General features: G+C 36.7%; 1 protein-coding gene across 1 annotated transcript in view; it reads right to left on the reverse strand.

The window, feature by feature from the left end:
- Positions 1-15,707, reverse strand: part of rev3l (REV3 like, DNA directed polymerase zeta catalytic subunit) — a 361,606-nt gene that overhangs the window by 99,987 nt on the left and 245,912 nt on the right. The window contains exons 8-11 of the mRNA XM_039747940.1: positions 13,493-13,577; positions 10,074-10,216; positions 8,989-9,117; positions 6,482-6,716 (exon numbers count right to left, since the gene is read on the reverse strand). Coding sequence (XP_039603874.1) covers positions 6,482-6,716; positions 8,989-9,117; positions 10,074-10,216; positions 13,493-13,577 — 592 coding nt within the window. The remainder of the gene's footprint in view (positions 1-6,481; positions 6,717-8,988; positions 9,118-10,073; positions 10,217-13,492; positions 13,578-15,707) is intronic.

Genomic DNA, 15,707 nt, shown 5'->3' on the forward strand with positions numbered 1-15,707 from the left:
AACCTGAATGGAGCATAACTCTTTAAAAGTAAATTGAAACAAAACTCCTACAAAATTAGCTCCTTTTCAGTCATTCTTAACTGTGATCTCATCACACCTACTTCTAATGCAAGGAATCTTGGTGTCATTTTTGATTCTTCCCTTTCTTACTCCACCCACATAAACGACATTAAAAAACTTTCTTACTTCTACCTCTGTAACATATCCCATATTTGCTCTTTCCTATGCTTTTCTGTTTATGTTGAAAAATGTGTCCATGTGTTTACCACATGCCACATTGATTATTGTAACTATCTACTTGTAGATGTTGCTTCAAATCTTATATCATATCTCCAGGTGGTTCAAAACTCTGCTGCAAGAGTCATTACAGAAAGCAACAACAGCGAGAAGATCACACCCATCCTGTTTCACCTTCACTGGGTCCCTGTGTCTTACAGGGATTCTAATTCAAAATTCTAATAATAACCTACAAAGCTTTAAATAGCCTTGCACTGGCACTCCATCAGACCTTCTCCATTGCTGTGCTCCTTTTCCCCCACTAAGGTCCTCTGATTCTGGCAATCTTATTGTGCCCCACACTAACCTGCACTCTATGGGTGATAGGGCCTTCAACTGTATAGCATCCAAATTTTGGAATGACCTCCTGAAATTAATTAGGTCAGTGAACTCCATTCATTATTTTAAAAAACAATATAAACTAATGTGTTCAGGAAGGCTTACCTTAGTCTAACTCTCTGCCTCTTTGTGTGTGTATCATAAATTATGTGATTTGTTTTAATTTCTTTAAGTATTGAATTTAGTATTATACTCTGGTTTATTCTTTCTTTTATTCTGTTTAATGCTTTTGTATATCCCATTTTTATTTCATTGTTTTATGCAGAATCTATTTACATCATTTTGTTTTAAGTGCCTTGAGCATGGGAAAGGTGCTATATAAATAAAATTTATTTTTTATCCCACAACTGTAAAAAAATATATATATATATTGAAAATACTCAACTTACTCTTTAAGCAGCTGTTATTATGATTTCTTATTGTGGACAGTCATGATTCCCGGACTTAAAATACAAAACTGACAGTTTTGGATATTAAAAGGTTTAGATGTATAAAAAGTAACAGAGATCAACCATTGTTATTTTTATTTAGTTCTGTGTTTAAAATTTTAGTTTTTATTTTATTTAGTTTTGGTCTTTTTACATAATATTAGTACAATTTTAGTTTTTTTTCTGTTGCAAGACTACAAATGCTGGCCTTATTCATATTTCAATGCAAGTTATGTTTCAGTCAACAAAATACACTCACAGTTCATAATGCCATTAAACAACAACATCATCATCTATTTATATAGCACAATTTCATACAAATGATCAATGTCAACAATGTCAACTTTATTTATATAGCACATTTAAAACCACATAGGAATGCTGTGGCCAAAGTGCTTTACAATAATAGAATTAAAGAAAAACATACAATTAACATGAATAAAATAAATGAACATAAAATAAATATTAAGTAGAATCAATAGAAATAAAATAAATGAACATAAATAAAATAAAAAATAATAGAAGTAATTTTACATAATCACAATGAGAAAACCATCAGTATTACTGAAGGTCACAGAATGCAAGTGAATAGAAATGAGTCTTTAATCTTGTTTTGAACAGTTCAATTGTAGACGACTCCTTTATGTAATGAGGTAAAGAGTTCCACAGGCGAGGAGCAGCAGCTGCAAAAGCCCTGTCCCCCTTAGTTTTACACTTGGTACGAGGGCCAACAAGAGACAACTGACCAGAAGATCTAAGCACTCTGGATGGCTGGTGTAAAACACACAATTCAGATAAATAGGCAGGAGCAAGCCCATGTAAAAATGTAAAAACTAGCAACAAGATTTTAAAATCAATTCGAAAACTGACAGGCAGCCAGTGTAAAGAAGCTAATATTGTAGAAACAGAGTCATACTTTCTTGCCCCAACCAGAAAGCAAGCGGCAGCATTCTGGACCAACTGTAACCTGTGTATTAGGGATTTGCTAATCCCAGAATACAGGGAGTTGCAGTAATCAAGGCGAGAAAAGATAAAAGCATGAGTAGCTTTCTCAAGATCCCTAGAAGATGAAAAAGGCTTGATCTTACCCAATAGACAAAGCTGGAAAAAGCAACTCTTGACTACAGAATTAACTTGTTTCTCAAAAGAGAGGATTACTGTCAAAGATAACACCTAGATTGCGGACTTGAAGTTTCAAAAGACAGAGAAAGAGCCGAGAAGTCCAAGACCAATTTGGGCTTTAGCTGATGGACCCACCAATGAGCACCTCCTTTTCATTTTGATTCAGATCAAGAAAATTTTTAGCCATCCAGGATCTTAGTTCAGAAAGACAGTTGTGCAGTTGATTTATTGCAGAGTTGCAGACGGGAATATAAACCTGTGTATCATCAGCATAGCAGTGAAAAGAAATATTCAATTTCCTAAAAACAGCTCCAATAGGGTGAAGGTATATAGAGAATAAGATAGGACCCAAAATGGATCCCTTAGGAACACCACATTTAAGAGGAGCAATAGAAGAAAAAGAGGAATTTAAAGTCACTAAAAGTGTCTACCAGTTAGATATGACCTGAACCAGTTAAGAGCAGCTCCTTAGCCCAACAAGATGTTCAAGCCACAACAGCAATATCTCATGGTCAAAGGCAGCAGTCAGGTCCAGGAAGACAAGGACAGCAGCGCCACCTGAGTCAGTAATAATAGAGATGTCATTAAATACTTTAAGGAGGGCCATCTCAACGCCTAAAGCCAGATTGGTGGATCTCAAATAAATTATTGGAGTTAAGGTGATTCACCAATTGATTATAATATAATTCTTTCTAATATTTTAGCCAGAAATGGCAATTGGGAAATTCTTTACATGATGAAGAAAGAAAAAAAATAAATAAGAAAATAAAATTAAGGAACACTAATTAACATAGAATTAAAGTAAGGTCCGATGGTAAGGGATGAGACAAAAAAACAAAACAAAAAAAAAACTCCAGATGGCTGGAGAAAAAAAATCAAATCTACAGGGGTTCCAAGGCCACGAGACCGCCTAGCCCCCCTCTAGGCACCGCCTAGCCCCCCTCTAGGCACCGCCCAGCCCCCTCTAAACACAGCTTGACTATCAATGATTAAACAGGTTAAGTGGCCTAATGAGTACAGTCAGCAAGATCAAATGTTTCAACCCAAGAAACCAGTCTGTGCAAGCATGTTACTATTAAGCTTTAAAAAAGCACGCATTTCGAGGGACTTGTTAATGTTGGAACAACGTCCGTTGCACAGATAGTCACACAGTGAAAATATTCGCTTGATGAATGTCTGGAATGCAGGTGTACTGACAAGGTCCTCAGCCACTGGCGCCAGCAGACTGTATGTTGATGATTTCTGCTGCCAGTACTGAAGCTGGTAAGCCAAAAGAGTAGCTTATTCACTATTCAACTGGCAGCATGCACATTGACTACTGGTTATGTTTCATATCTCATCAGCATTCTTTACACACACATAGGTAAGGCACATATTTACCTAAGAAAGAACGTTATATTTATAGAGAAGAGAGAGACCGGAGAGTGCGCATTTGTTCCGGACCCTCCATGTGTTCTAAATTTGCCGTTGCAATTACTCAATTCATACTCATTCAATACAAATACAAATGAAAGTATAGAGTGGTGAACAAAAAACACAGATTTAAATTTTGACCTTAATTGAAATATTTAGTCATTTTTAAAAGCTTTTAATTCTTATGCTTTAACCAATTTTAATAGACTGTTCGACAAAAGGATAACAAGAAAAACAAAAGAACATTTTATTTAAAGTCAAAATTTAGTTTTTAAATATTGGATTTTTTTTTTCTTAGTCTGATCCCACTTTTTATAAAACTGAAAACCATTTATTGTCTTACCTTTATTTGTAAATGAAGTCCATGTGCCTATCCTTCTCCACGAAAATCTAGTTTTAAAATTCTTAATCTTCCATTTTGGCAGTCAGTCGGAAAACAAAAAATGAAAATACACGGACCGTTGCACAGCATTTGACTTTCTGATATTGGTAACTTTTTGACGCCTAGAGCCTCTGTGTAGAAGAACAGCAGCAACGAGCACCTGTTGGGCTCACATCCGCCCTGTTCAGGGCGGCACTGTGCTGTCTGCCTCACCTTGTGTCTTTTCACTGCAGTTTTTATGGCCGATCAAGCAAGACTAGGTATGACACACACATTCATTAAAAATGTGAGCCAGTCTATGGAAAGTCAGGGTGTATAATAAACGTGTCTGCAAAGATTATATTGGTGACATACAGAGAGACAGCAACAGGCACGTGCCAATTGCATACATCAACTCAGTGTGTGAGGGAGAGCGCAGTCCAAGGTGAAGTGAGGCTCGTTGGTGCCACATCTCGCATTTCTACCCTGTATTTCAGCAGGAAATGCTAAATTCATCGATTTGGACTATAAAAATTATACAGAAGTCATACAGAAAACAAATTTATAGCACAGACCAGTTGACAAATTTATTTTATGTTATCAGTATTCGTTTGTTTTACTTTTCATGATGGACCCTGACTGCAACTGCAGTCATGGTGCCAGAAAAGTGCTGGACTTCCAATAAGTACTGATTCAGCTGGTCCTGCACTGAAACTCTGAGACTCTTTCCTTTTTCTCGCATGCTATATTCGCTTCTTTTATCATCTCCGCTGTAATTAAAGTATTTCCACACGTTACTTTCTCGCTTTCTACCCGCAAACATCCATGTAAAACTCACCATTGTCAACCAAACTTACTGCTTCAACCCAGCCAGTCAAATGTGCTCAACAAACAAACGACGACCTTTTAGGGAAGTTCCGTCACATGACTATAGTAAGCCCAAGTTACGAGATCATTGCATAGTAAACTGAACGCTCAGGGCGACCTACAAGCAACCCCTCTGCACGACTGAACTGGACTTAACAAAAATTCTATTGCCGTGTTTTTTTTTTTGTTTTTTTTTACTCAATTTTCATTTTCGTTTTAGTTTGTTCACATATTAATAATTTTTATTTAGTTTTAGTTTCTCTGTCTGCCTTAATCTCAGTTCTTGTGAAATGAAAAACAATATTTTTAGTTCTAGTTCTCGTTTTCGTTACGAAAATATTACTGCACTGTATATCCTTTTTATTACCTTATTATTTCAGATGCATTGTTAATTCTGCCAAGTAAATTTTATTTAATACTATCAAATTCCTCTAACTAACCTGTTACATTTTTGAAATCTATTCCATTGCCCTGCTCCTTGCATTGAAAAACATTTTGCAATGGCACTCAAATTTAGGTGCTTAAGATGGAAGACGATGAATACTTCCTAGTCCTAATGCATTTCTCCACTATTTTTCCCCAAACGTTTAGAGAAACAGATACATTATGATGGACAAACACATGTACAAATGGGAACAAACTGGTTTCTGGTTCCGTTTAACTTGCATTTCATTGTTAACTGACAAAACCAAAGGTTCGGAATGCAACAGTTAAAACAATAAAAAAAAAAAAACAAACAAAATGTAATGTTTAAGCCTACTGCTCTCATTTTTGACAATGTTTTATTATTTTTTGGGAAATTATATATGGGCAAAATATTCCTTTTTCATTTTTATTTAACTTCTTCATTATAACACAGTAGAATTTTACCATTATGTTTTATTCATATTTTGTAGGCACACAAAATACAGATGAAAAATGCATAGAATGGAGGAAATATTGTCTATTTAAAATGGAAAATTCTGCCTAATTTGCAAAAAATTGAAAACGTTCATAAAAACCTACTATTGTAGGTAAACAATAAGTTGCTTTCAACAACAGCAGGTCTACTTTTGCTGTGCAAACAAATCAATACCTTATTAAGGGATAATAATAATTCTTTACATTTATATAGTGCTTTACTCACTACTCAAAGCTGTTTTCACAGTGAATCAGGACACATTAGCTGTTAGGTGATGAAGTGGTGTAAAAGAGACAGCCAATTAGAGACAGGGGATGATTAGGTGAACAAAATCACTAGGACAATTTAGCTTGGACATTGGGATATATCCTGTTCTTTACGAAAGATGTCCAGGGTTCTTTAATAACCACAGAGAGTCAGAACCTCTCATCTGAAGGACGGCAACATTTTTACAGCACAGAGTTCCTGTCACTGCACTGGGGCATTGGGATCAACATTCAGACCACAGGGTAAGCGCCCCCCCACTGGCCTCACCAACACCTCTTCCAGCTGCAAGCCAGGCTTTTTCTAGATGGTCTCCCATCCAAGTATTGGCTGGGCCTGAACATGTTTAACTTCAGGTGGATGACCTCTTCTGAAGAGAACATGGCTGCCATAAAAGATGCAAAAAGGCCTTTACTTGTAAATCACTTCTATTTAAATAATGATGACAAAGTGGAAACTCTCCACTTTCTTATTGTTTAGTTTTAGGGTTGTTTTAAAAAACAATCATACCTGCATTTTGAGTTGTGATCTGGGATATCACTGTCCCACCGCTGTGACATTACTAAGCTAAGCTCTGCTTCTTGTCGCTCCAGTTCGGGTTCTGCTTCCTCATCATCACTGTTCTGTACGTGGCTACTGAATCCAGATGCCTGATGCTGAGAAAGCACTCTTGATCTGTCTGCCTGGTAACCATCATCTTCCAAACCAGCTAGTAAATTCACCAAAGAATGATCCTGATTGTTCTCTGAATTGAAGGAAAACCAGAGAAATTAATTTAAATATACCTATATATATCTATTCAATGATTATTATAAAATAAGCAATACATTAAATAATTACAGATAATAAGTTATTAAAATGAGTTATCATAAGTTTATTGCAGCAACATGAAAGCAGTAAAAGTTATCAAAAAGCTATATTAGATAACTGTTAACTATTTAAAAAAGTGTTTCTATTCACTGTATTTATCCACATAGCTTTTTCCTAAGAATTTGAATGAGGGAGTCAAACGATGTCTAGATTAAACACCATTTAATAAACTACCATAAATAGCTCTAAATGAACAGAGGATTCACAGTCACCCTGTGATAAATATCTGAAGATATATCACTTTTAGATTTACCTAATAAAAATTCAGCACTTAACAATTTCATACCAAATAAAAAACAGTGGCAGTTTCAAAGCATTTCAAATACTGGGGGTGTTTTTTTTTTTATAACTAAATTGACTTCAGGTTTGTTATTTAAACAACTGGAATTGAATTGGCCATACCAAAAATGCCAATTTCTTCCTCATAAATCATTCTTTACTATACTATACTGACTAGACTATTTAGGATCATTGGCATACTACTGGAATGAAGTTCAAGTTTAACTCAAAAGAGTGAGGACCTGATGTTCTGGCCTAGAGTACTTTACTGTGACCAAAATGTGCATTCCCCTCAGTGGCGCAAGTCACGTCATTTCCATTTCATCTCCATCATACATGACAGTGGGGATACAATTATTTTGGTAGTATACAATCTTACATTTTTAACAAATATGGCAATTATTTGTAGTTATCAAGGTGATGAATTTTAGACTCATCTGCCTGAAGAATATTTCTAAACTGTCTCAATATACTGTCTTAAAGAATACTGACAGATGAATTTCGAATAAAATTTGCTATATAATTTAGACTTTTTTTCAGACTAATGATTGCTTAAACAATTATAAAGTAGGAATCTCCTGAAAATGTGTCCTGGTAATTGGCTCTTTCATTTGTTAATTAAACAGCTGATTCATATCAGCGTCTTTTACAGCTGCTGTATTGATGTTCTTTCTCTTCCTTTTTCCAATAAGCTAATTCTTATTAATCTTTTTATTCTCCCTGAATACATTTCACTGAACAACTGTAGATGTTGAAATAGCCTCCCATAAAGTTGCCAGATCAACTGACTACATTCATTTATTTAAAAATTCTCTTAGTTTTCTCCCTCTGAACTGTTATGGTTTTGACAGAGTTTTATCCTTGGCTCATTTAATATTTTTGTTAACTGTTAATTATGATTTTATAAATATTGATTTGTTTTTTTCCCTTATTGTGTTGTATTCTTTAATGAACATTTTTATACATAATGTTGCATTTATGAATGCTTGTGTATGGTGTCTTGTCCTTTAAATTAGGTTTCTTGTGCATTTAGCGCCCTAATGCTGAAGCTGGGGAACCAACTGCCCCAGTGCTATTTATTTTAAAAAAAAAAAAAAGCTGATGAAATTGCGGTTTTGGCACTGAGAATTGTTCCATATTATTTTGATAGTGCTCCTTGTTGATTTTTAGATATTCTGGATTTTGATACGTGCCCAGGTTTGATGGCACAATTAGTGTTTGGTGATTACTGGATTTGTTTGCTTTTAGGTGTTGCCTTTTAGGCAAAACCTACTTTTTACCCCACTTCTTTCAAATCATTTGAATTTTTTTTTTAAATATAGAGGGGTCTTATGGTTTTCCTCTCTTCATTTTTAACTTTTGGTATGTAAATGACTGAGCCTTATTTTTCTGTCTGTGTGGGTTTGACAACTGGCTTTTAAGTTGGGCTTGAGCTACTTCTGGTGAGTCCTACTTTGGGGAGCCAAACCTATTTAAGAAATGTATAAGAAATTTTAAGTACACTTAGTCAAAAATCCTCTAAAACCAACAAGACGACATCAACCAATGCCATTTTTACATCAGTTGAGTTGGAATCTGCTCTTGGTGAAAGCTATTGTGCTACCATGACATTGTAAACTGCAGTTAAAAAAAGTGTCTTTTTAATGTTATCTACTAACACATGTAATTTAATTCTATTATCACTGTTGTTTTTGCATATGGTTCACTGTTACAAAAATATTTAATAAACAAAAATGTGATAAGTGACTCAAAAACCTAAAATATGCCATCTTTAAATTAGTTAACCAAGTCCCCAAATGCACCTGAATTTTACAGCATGTACAGTATACATTTCCTACCTTGATTAATTAGGAAAAAATCATACTCACCAAAAACAGGAGATTGAATAAGTCTTTGTGACAAAGGCTGAAAGGTTTGACTGCACTCCAGCAAATTTAAAATGGCTTCTTCATCTACAACGGCAAGTTCACTGTTGTCAGCACTCCTTCGATTAATTGCTACAAAAAAAAACAAAACACAAAAGAGCTATGAACATACGTACAACATGGCCTACTGTAACAAAGTACATATTGTATGCAAGAAAACTGAGGACTTTTAAATTTTACATAAATAAACTTGTTCAGCATGCTGTCATTCCGAAGTCCCAAAATAAAGTTGTGACAACCAAACTGTGCCTATGCCTTAGTATGCTAATAACATCAAATGTTTATTTAGCCTTTTGGTGTTCACTATATGTGCTGTAAGTGCTTTTATTTTACCTTCATATATTCCATTTAGGATGGAAGTGTATCTTATTCATCCTGTTTAGGATAATTAAGTTACAATTATTCTTCACTTGGACTAATTAGATAAGCCAGGTCAATACAGGTCAAATCTTGTTACAGCGAATACCAAAGTAACAAAATCAGAATAATGAATATTTCTGAGGACCTGGACAAATGTTCATAACAAAATTATGTTAAATAAATTTGGTTTAAATGAAATGTAAATTTCGCAAGAACTGAAGTTTTTTTTTTTTTTTTTTACCAAAAACCAGAAGACAACCAATTACTTTGCCCTTGCTTTACTGTTTATCAGACACAGCAGAACAGCTACAGAGCTGTCCATTCACTACTGCCGTTAGAGATGGCGGACCCGGTCACAATAGTATGCATATTTTTCCCGTATTCATTATAATGAAATTTCCATTATAATGAAATATTTTTTTCCCCGTTATAATGGGATTCCACCTGTAACAAGCATATTGAACTGCACGAATGTGTTTCTGTTATTAGTGCTTCTGTATTATGTTTTTTGTCACCCTAATCTTAAGAACTTAGAAATAACATACAAACAGCAGACATTTTAAAAGTAAGCAAATATACACATTTTGCACAGTGAATTTTATATTGTGCCACTAAAATCACATCTGTGTAATACTGCAGATCTGAAAGAATAACAGTAAATTGCTCACCTGGTTGGTTGCCTTTGTGAACCTCAACTAGATTTGCTGGAGTGCACTGGAGTGCTTCTGGAGTCAGCAGGTCTGAATGCAGAGTAAGGTCAACTGGAAAGATATCAGTGTCTTCATTTTCATCCAGGGACTCTGTTAAGGACCTGTTTATGTACACATGTATTGGTGAATAACCTACTTAACATTCTGAGTGAGTTATGTACATATCTTTGTAATTCATATAAACCCTTTAAGTCAAATTAGAAAAGAAAGATCTATAAAACAGCTGAACCTTGCAATATAGAAACAGTATGACACGACATATGAAAATATTACTCTTCATCGTCACCATTCTTGACAGGTTCAGTCATGATAATGCCAGATACTATGAAAGGTGTCAGTGAGAAAATGAGTGTATGAGGTGAGCAACCTACAGAAAACCAAGCACTATTCATAGAGGCTGAGAAAAGTTTATAAAAACTAATAAAGACATGAAGAACTCAAGGTAGAAAAGTATGACATACTGATCAATACGAAGCATATAGCTGGTCTAATAAAAAGTGTGCCTAACATGACACCTGTGGATACACCTGGGTATATCTATAGCATCTCCAGAAATGTACAAAAAACTTCTCCCATTTATCATCCTGTCCATGGTTGCTCTTCAAAAAGTGGAGAATATATTGGCTCCTTGCTAATCCTCTTGGGTCTTACATTCCTGGCCCCCACCCTTGCTTTTTTGTTTTGGAACTTTGTAATATGTATGGCACTGGTCTCCAGGGCAGATCGTAAGTGTGCAGTGAAAGAAATAGATTAGACGAAAGGTAATAAAAAAATGTCTTTAAACAATGTAAAAACGGCCAGCTCTAACAAGGGCATTATTTCTACAGCTAAGAACAATGTAGCCTCACAAAGCCAAATACTTAAGATTTCAATATCATGTATCTTCTTGCTTTCTAGATAAAATAACAATAAGTCTTTACAAATCAACATTTACCTCTGAATATCTTGCATACTATTTTTTTTTATCTGAAACTGAAGCAAAATGCAAAAGAAAGAAAACAGAGATACCTTTGTCTGATTTGTAGAGGATGCTTAAGATTTGTTTCCCTGAGGCAGGGGTATCATTATTAAAAATCAATAGAGTGCGGCTTGGAAGGTAGAAGACAGTTAAGGATGTGACAAAATTTGAAAAATTACAGTACAAGTGCTGATGTGGTGAATACAATTTTAAATTAAACAAACACTATTCCTATATGAATTTATTTATTTTAAGGGCCAGAATCAGTTAAAAAATAAACATTTTATTTTAGCACACTAGTACAAAGTTTTACAAGATGAAACTATATACAGTGATCCCTCGGTTTATCGTGCTTCGACTATCGCGGCTTCACTCCATCGCGAATTTTAAATGTGAGCATATCTAAATGTATATCACAGATTTTTCGCTGGTTCGCAGATTTCTGCGGACAATTGGTCTTTTAATTTAAAGTACATGCTTCCTCAGTTTGTTTGCCCAGTTGATTTCATACAAGGGACGCTGTTGGCGGATGGCTTAGAAGCTACCCAATAAGAGCATGTATTATGTATTAAATAAAACTCCTCAATGATATACGATGTGCTTCACGAGCGGTGCTTGATTGTTTGCATTTCTCGGTCTCTCTCACTCTCTCTGACATTCTCTGCGCCTGACGGAGGGGGTGTGAGCAGAGGGGCTGTTTGCGCAGAGGCGGGTTGCCTAGAAGATACGGACGCTACGCTAAAAAAATGCTGAAAGACTACCTTCACATTGCTCCCTTTTTGCGGCTGCTTTATCCCGGTGTGCATACTTAAAAGCCCAACAGCACGTATTGATTTTTTGATAGTTTGCTTTTCTGTCACGCTCTTTCTCTCTGACATTCTCTGCTCCTTTGAAGAGAAGATATGTTTGCATTCTTTTAATTGTGAGAAAGAACTGTCATCTCTGTCTTGTCATGGAGCACAGTTTAAACTTTTGACTAAATGGTGTTATTTCATGTCTAGAGGGCTCTAATAAATGTTAACAGTGTGGGAGAGTTTATAAGGGCTTAAAATATATAAAAATAACCATACAAACACATGGTTTCTAATTTGTGGATTTTCACCTATCGCGGGGCAACTCCCGCGATCGAGGAGAGATTACTGTAGTGCATAATGTTGAAGAAACTTTAAGACTGGATGGGGGCTTAGTTCAAAGTTATCGATTGTCTCTCGCACAGGTGACACAGCTCTTTACTCCACAAATGCCAACACCTACTGTATATACTGTAGAGCAGCAATCTGTTTAGATTCTCTAACACAAATCAACAAATGCATGTCATGTTGAAAAAAATGTTGAAAAATTATAAATATGGCGGCATGGTGGCGCAATGGGAAGCGCTACTGCCTCGCAGTTAGGAGACCTGGGTTCGCCTCCTGGTTTCTCCCTGCGTGGAGTTTGAATGTTCTCCCCGTGTCTGCGTGGGTTTCCTCCCAAAGTCCAAAGACATGCGGGTTAGGTGCACTGGCAATTCTAAACTGTCCCTAGTGTGTGCTTGGTGTGTGTGCCCCCTACGGTGGGCTAGCGCCCTGCCCGGGGTTTGTTTCTTGCCTTGCGCCCCGTGTTGGCTGGGATTGGCTCCAGCAGACCGCCGTGACCCTGTAGTTAGGATATAGCAGGTTGGATAATGGATGAATGGATGGATGGATGGACTATAAATATAAATCCATAAGTATGGTGGACTCTATGGTAAAATATAAACAAAAAGCAACCATTTATTTCTATTTACACATTAACTTTTTTGTTTGTTTGGTCTTGTTAGCATTTTTATTTTTTGTTTTGCTCTTTGGGTATATTGTACCCAAGTCATGTTAAATGCAAATATTTCTAAATATTTAAACAGCTGTTAAATAAGAATGCTAATACTACTGTGGTCCAATTAGAGGACACAATGTCTTACTGAAAATGGGCAGATATTAATGTGCTACTGTGCCAATTGCCAAAAAACAATTATTATTTACACCATAACTTTAGATCCACTGTGTCCCTGAATTCATGAGGCAGCACTGCTCCCTAGATCTACACAATTAATAGAAGCAAACATTTACCAATCATAAGCTTTTGACAATGACACAAGATAGTGCTTCTCCATCCTAAAGACTTGCATGTTAGGTTAAGTGTCGTCTATAATATGACCTACTATAAATGCACAGATGTGAATTTGTGCAGGATGGCATTTTATGCAGGGCTGAATTCTACCTTATGCCCACTGGTCATGTATAAAGGCTGGCAAACAAAAAGAAATCAGACAACTGTGTATTAGTGGAATGAAAAGGTTTAAGTGGCAGAACGACAAACTCATCCTATAGTACCCTGATGTAGTACTGCTACAGTATATTGACAGTCACATGGTTCTGTCTTGTTTAATCCTCCATTTACTTACACAGGAAAATCATTCTGCTTTAAGATTTCCTTTAGTCTGTTCAAAAAGATTCTTTCACTTTCAGCTGCAGCAACAAATCCACGATCTGCAAAACAGTAATATTTTAATTAGACACAAACACGTGTATATATCTGTATCCATCTGTTTTAATGTTCTATTCAGGAAACATCTGTATACAAAGTTACATATACCTGCTGTTTCCTTATGAGACTCTGTGAAGCATCTTGAGTATGGGAAAGTTGATAAAGAAATAATACATATTATTATACATATATACATACATACATATACATATATGCACATACATATATATACATATATACAGTGCATCAGGAAAGTATTCACAGCGCATCAATTTTTCCACGTTTTGTTATGTTACAGCCTTATTCCAAAATGGATTAAATTAATTTTTTTCCTCAGAATTCTACACACAACACCCCATGATGACAACGTGAAAAAAGTTTACTTGAGGTTTTTGCAAATTTATTAAAAATAAAAAAACTGAGAAAGCACATGTACATCAGTATTCGCAGCGTTTGCCATGAAGCTCAAAATTGAGCTCAGGTGCATCTTGTTTCCCCTGATCATCCTTGAGATGTTTCTGCAGCTTAATTGGAGTCCACCTGTGGTAAATTCAGTTGATTGGACATGATTTGGAAAGGCACACACCTGTCTATATAAGGTCCCACAGTTGACAGTTCATGTCAAAGCACAAACCAAGCATGAAGTCAAAGGAATTGTATGTAGACCTCTGAGACAAGATTGTCTCGAGGCACAAATCTGGGGAAGGTTACAGAACAATTTCTGCTGCTTTGAAGGTCCCAATGAGCACAGTGGCCTCCATCATCTGTAAGTGGAAGAAGTTCGAAACCACCAGGACTCTTCCTAGAGCTGGCCGGCCATCTAAACGATCAGGGGAGAAAGGCCTTAGTCAGGGAGGTGACCAAGAACCCGATGGTCACTCTGTCAGAGCTCCAGAGGTCCTCTGTGGAGAGAGGAGAACCTTCCAGAAGAACAACCATCTCTGCAGCAATCCACCAATCAGGCCTGTATGGTAGAGTGGCCAGACAGAAGCCACTCCTTAGTAAAAGGCACCTGAAGGACTCTCAGACCATGAGAAACAAAATTCGCTGGTCTGATGAGACAAAGATTGAACTCTTTGGAGTGAATGCCAGGCGTCATGTTTGGAGGAAACCAGGCACCGCTCATCACCAGGACAATAACATCCCTACAGTGAAGCATGGTGGTGGCAGCATCAAGCTGTGCGGATGTTTTTCAGTGGCAGGAACTGGGAGACTAGTCAGGATAAAGGGAAAGATGACTGCAGCGATGTACAGAGACATCCTGGATAAAAACCTGCTCCAGAGCTCTTGACCTCAGACTGGGGCGACAGTTCATCTTTCAGCAGGACAACGACCCTAAGGACACAGCCAAGATATCAAAGGAGTGGCTTCAGGACAACTCTGTGAATGTCCTGGAGTGGCCCAGCCAGAGCCCAGACTTGAATCCGATTGAACATCTCTGATGATCTCATCCAACCTGATGGAGCTTGAGAGGTGCTGCAAAGAGGAATAGGTGAAACTGGCCAAGGATAGGTGTGCCAAGCTTGTGGCATCATATTCAAAAAGACTTGAGGCTGTACAGTAATCCCTCCTCGATTGAAGGGGGTTGCGTTCCAGAACCCCCCGTGATAGGTGAAAATCCGTGAAGTAGAAACCATATGTTTGTATTCTTTATTTTTATATATTTTAAGCCCTTATAAACTCTCCCACACTGTTAACATTATTAGAGCCCTCTAGACATGAAATAACACCATTTAGTCACAAGTTTAAACTGTGTTCCATGACAAGACAGAGATGACAGTTCTTTCTCACAATTAAAAGAATGCAACCATATCTTCTCTTCAAAGGAGCACCGTCAGGAGCAGAGAATGTGAGAGAGAGCGTGACAGAAAAGCAAACAATCAAAAAATCAATACGTGCTGTTGGGCTTTTAAGTATGCGCACCGCGATAAAGCAGCCGCAACAGATGGGAGCAATGTGAAGGTAGTCTTTCAGCATTCTTAGAATAGCGTCCATATCTTCTAGGCAAACAGCCCCTCTGCTCACACCCCCTCCGTCAGGAGCAGAGAACTCAGAGAGAGTGAGAGAGACCGAGAAAAGCAAACAATCAAGCACCGCTCGGGAAGCACATTGCATATCATTGAGGAGTTTTA

Source organism: Polypterus senegalus, chromosome 3, assembly GCF_016835505.1.
Source record: "Polypterus senegalus isolate Bchr_013 chromosome 3, ASM1683550v1, whole genome shotgun sequence".
In the NCBI taxonomy this organism is placed as follows: Eukaryota; Metazoa; Chordata; class Cladistia; order Polypteriformes; family Polypteridae; genus Polypterus; species Polypterus senegalus.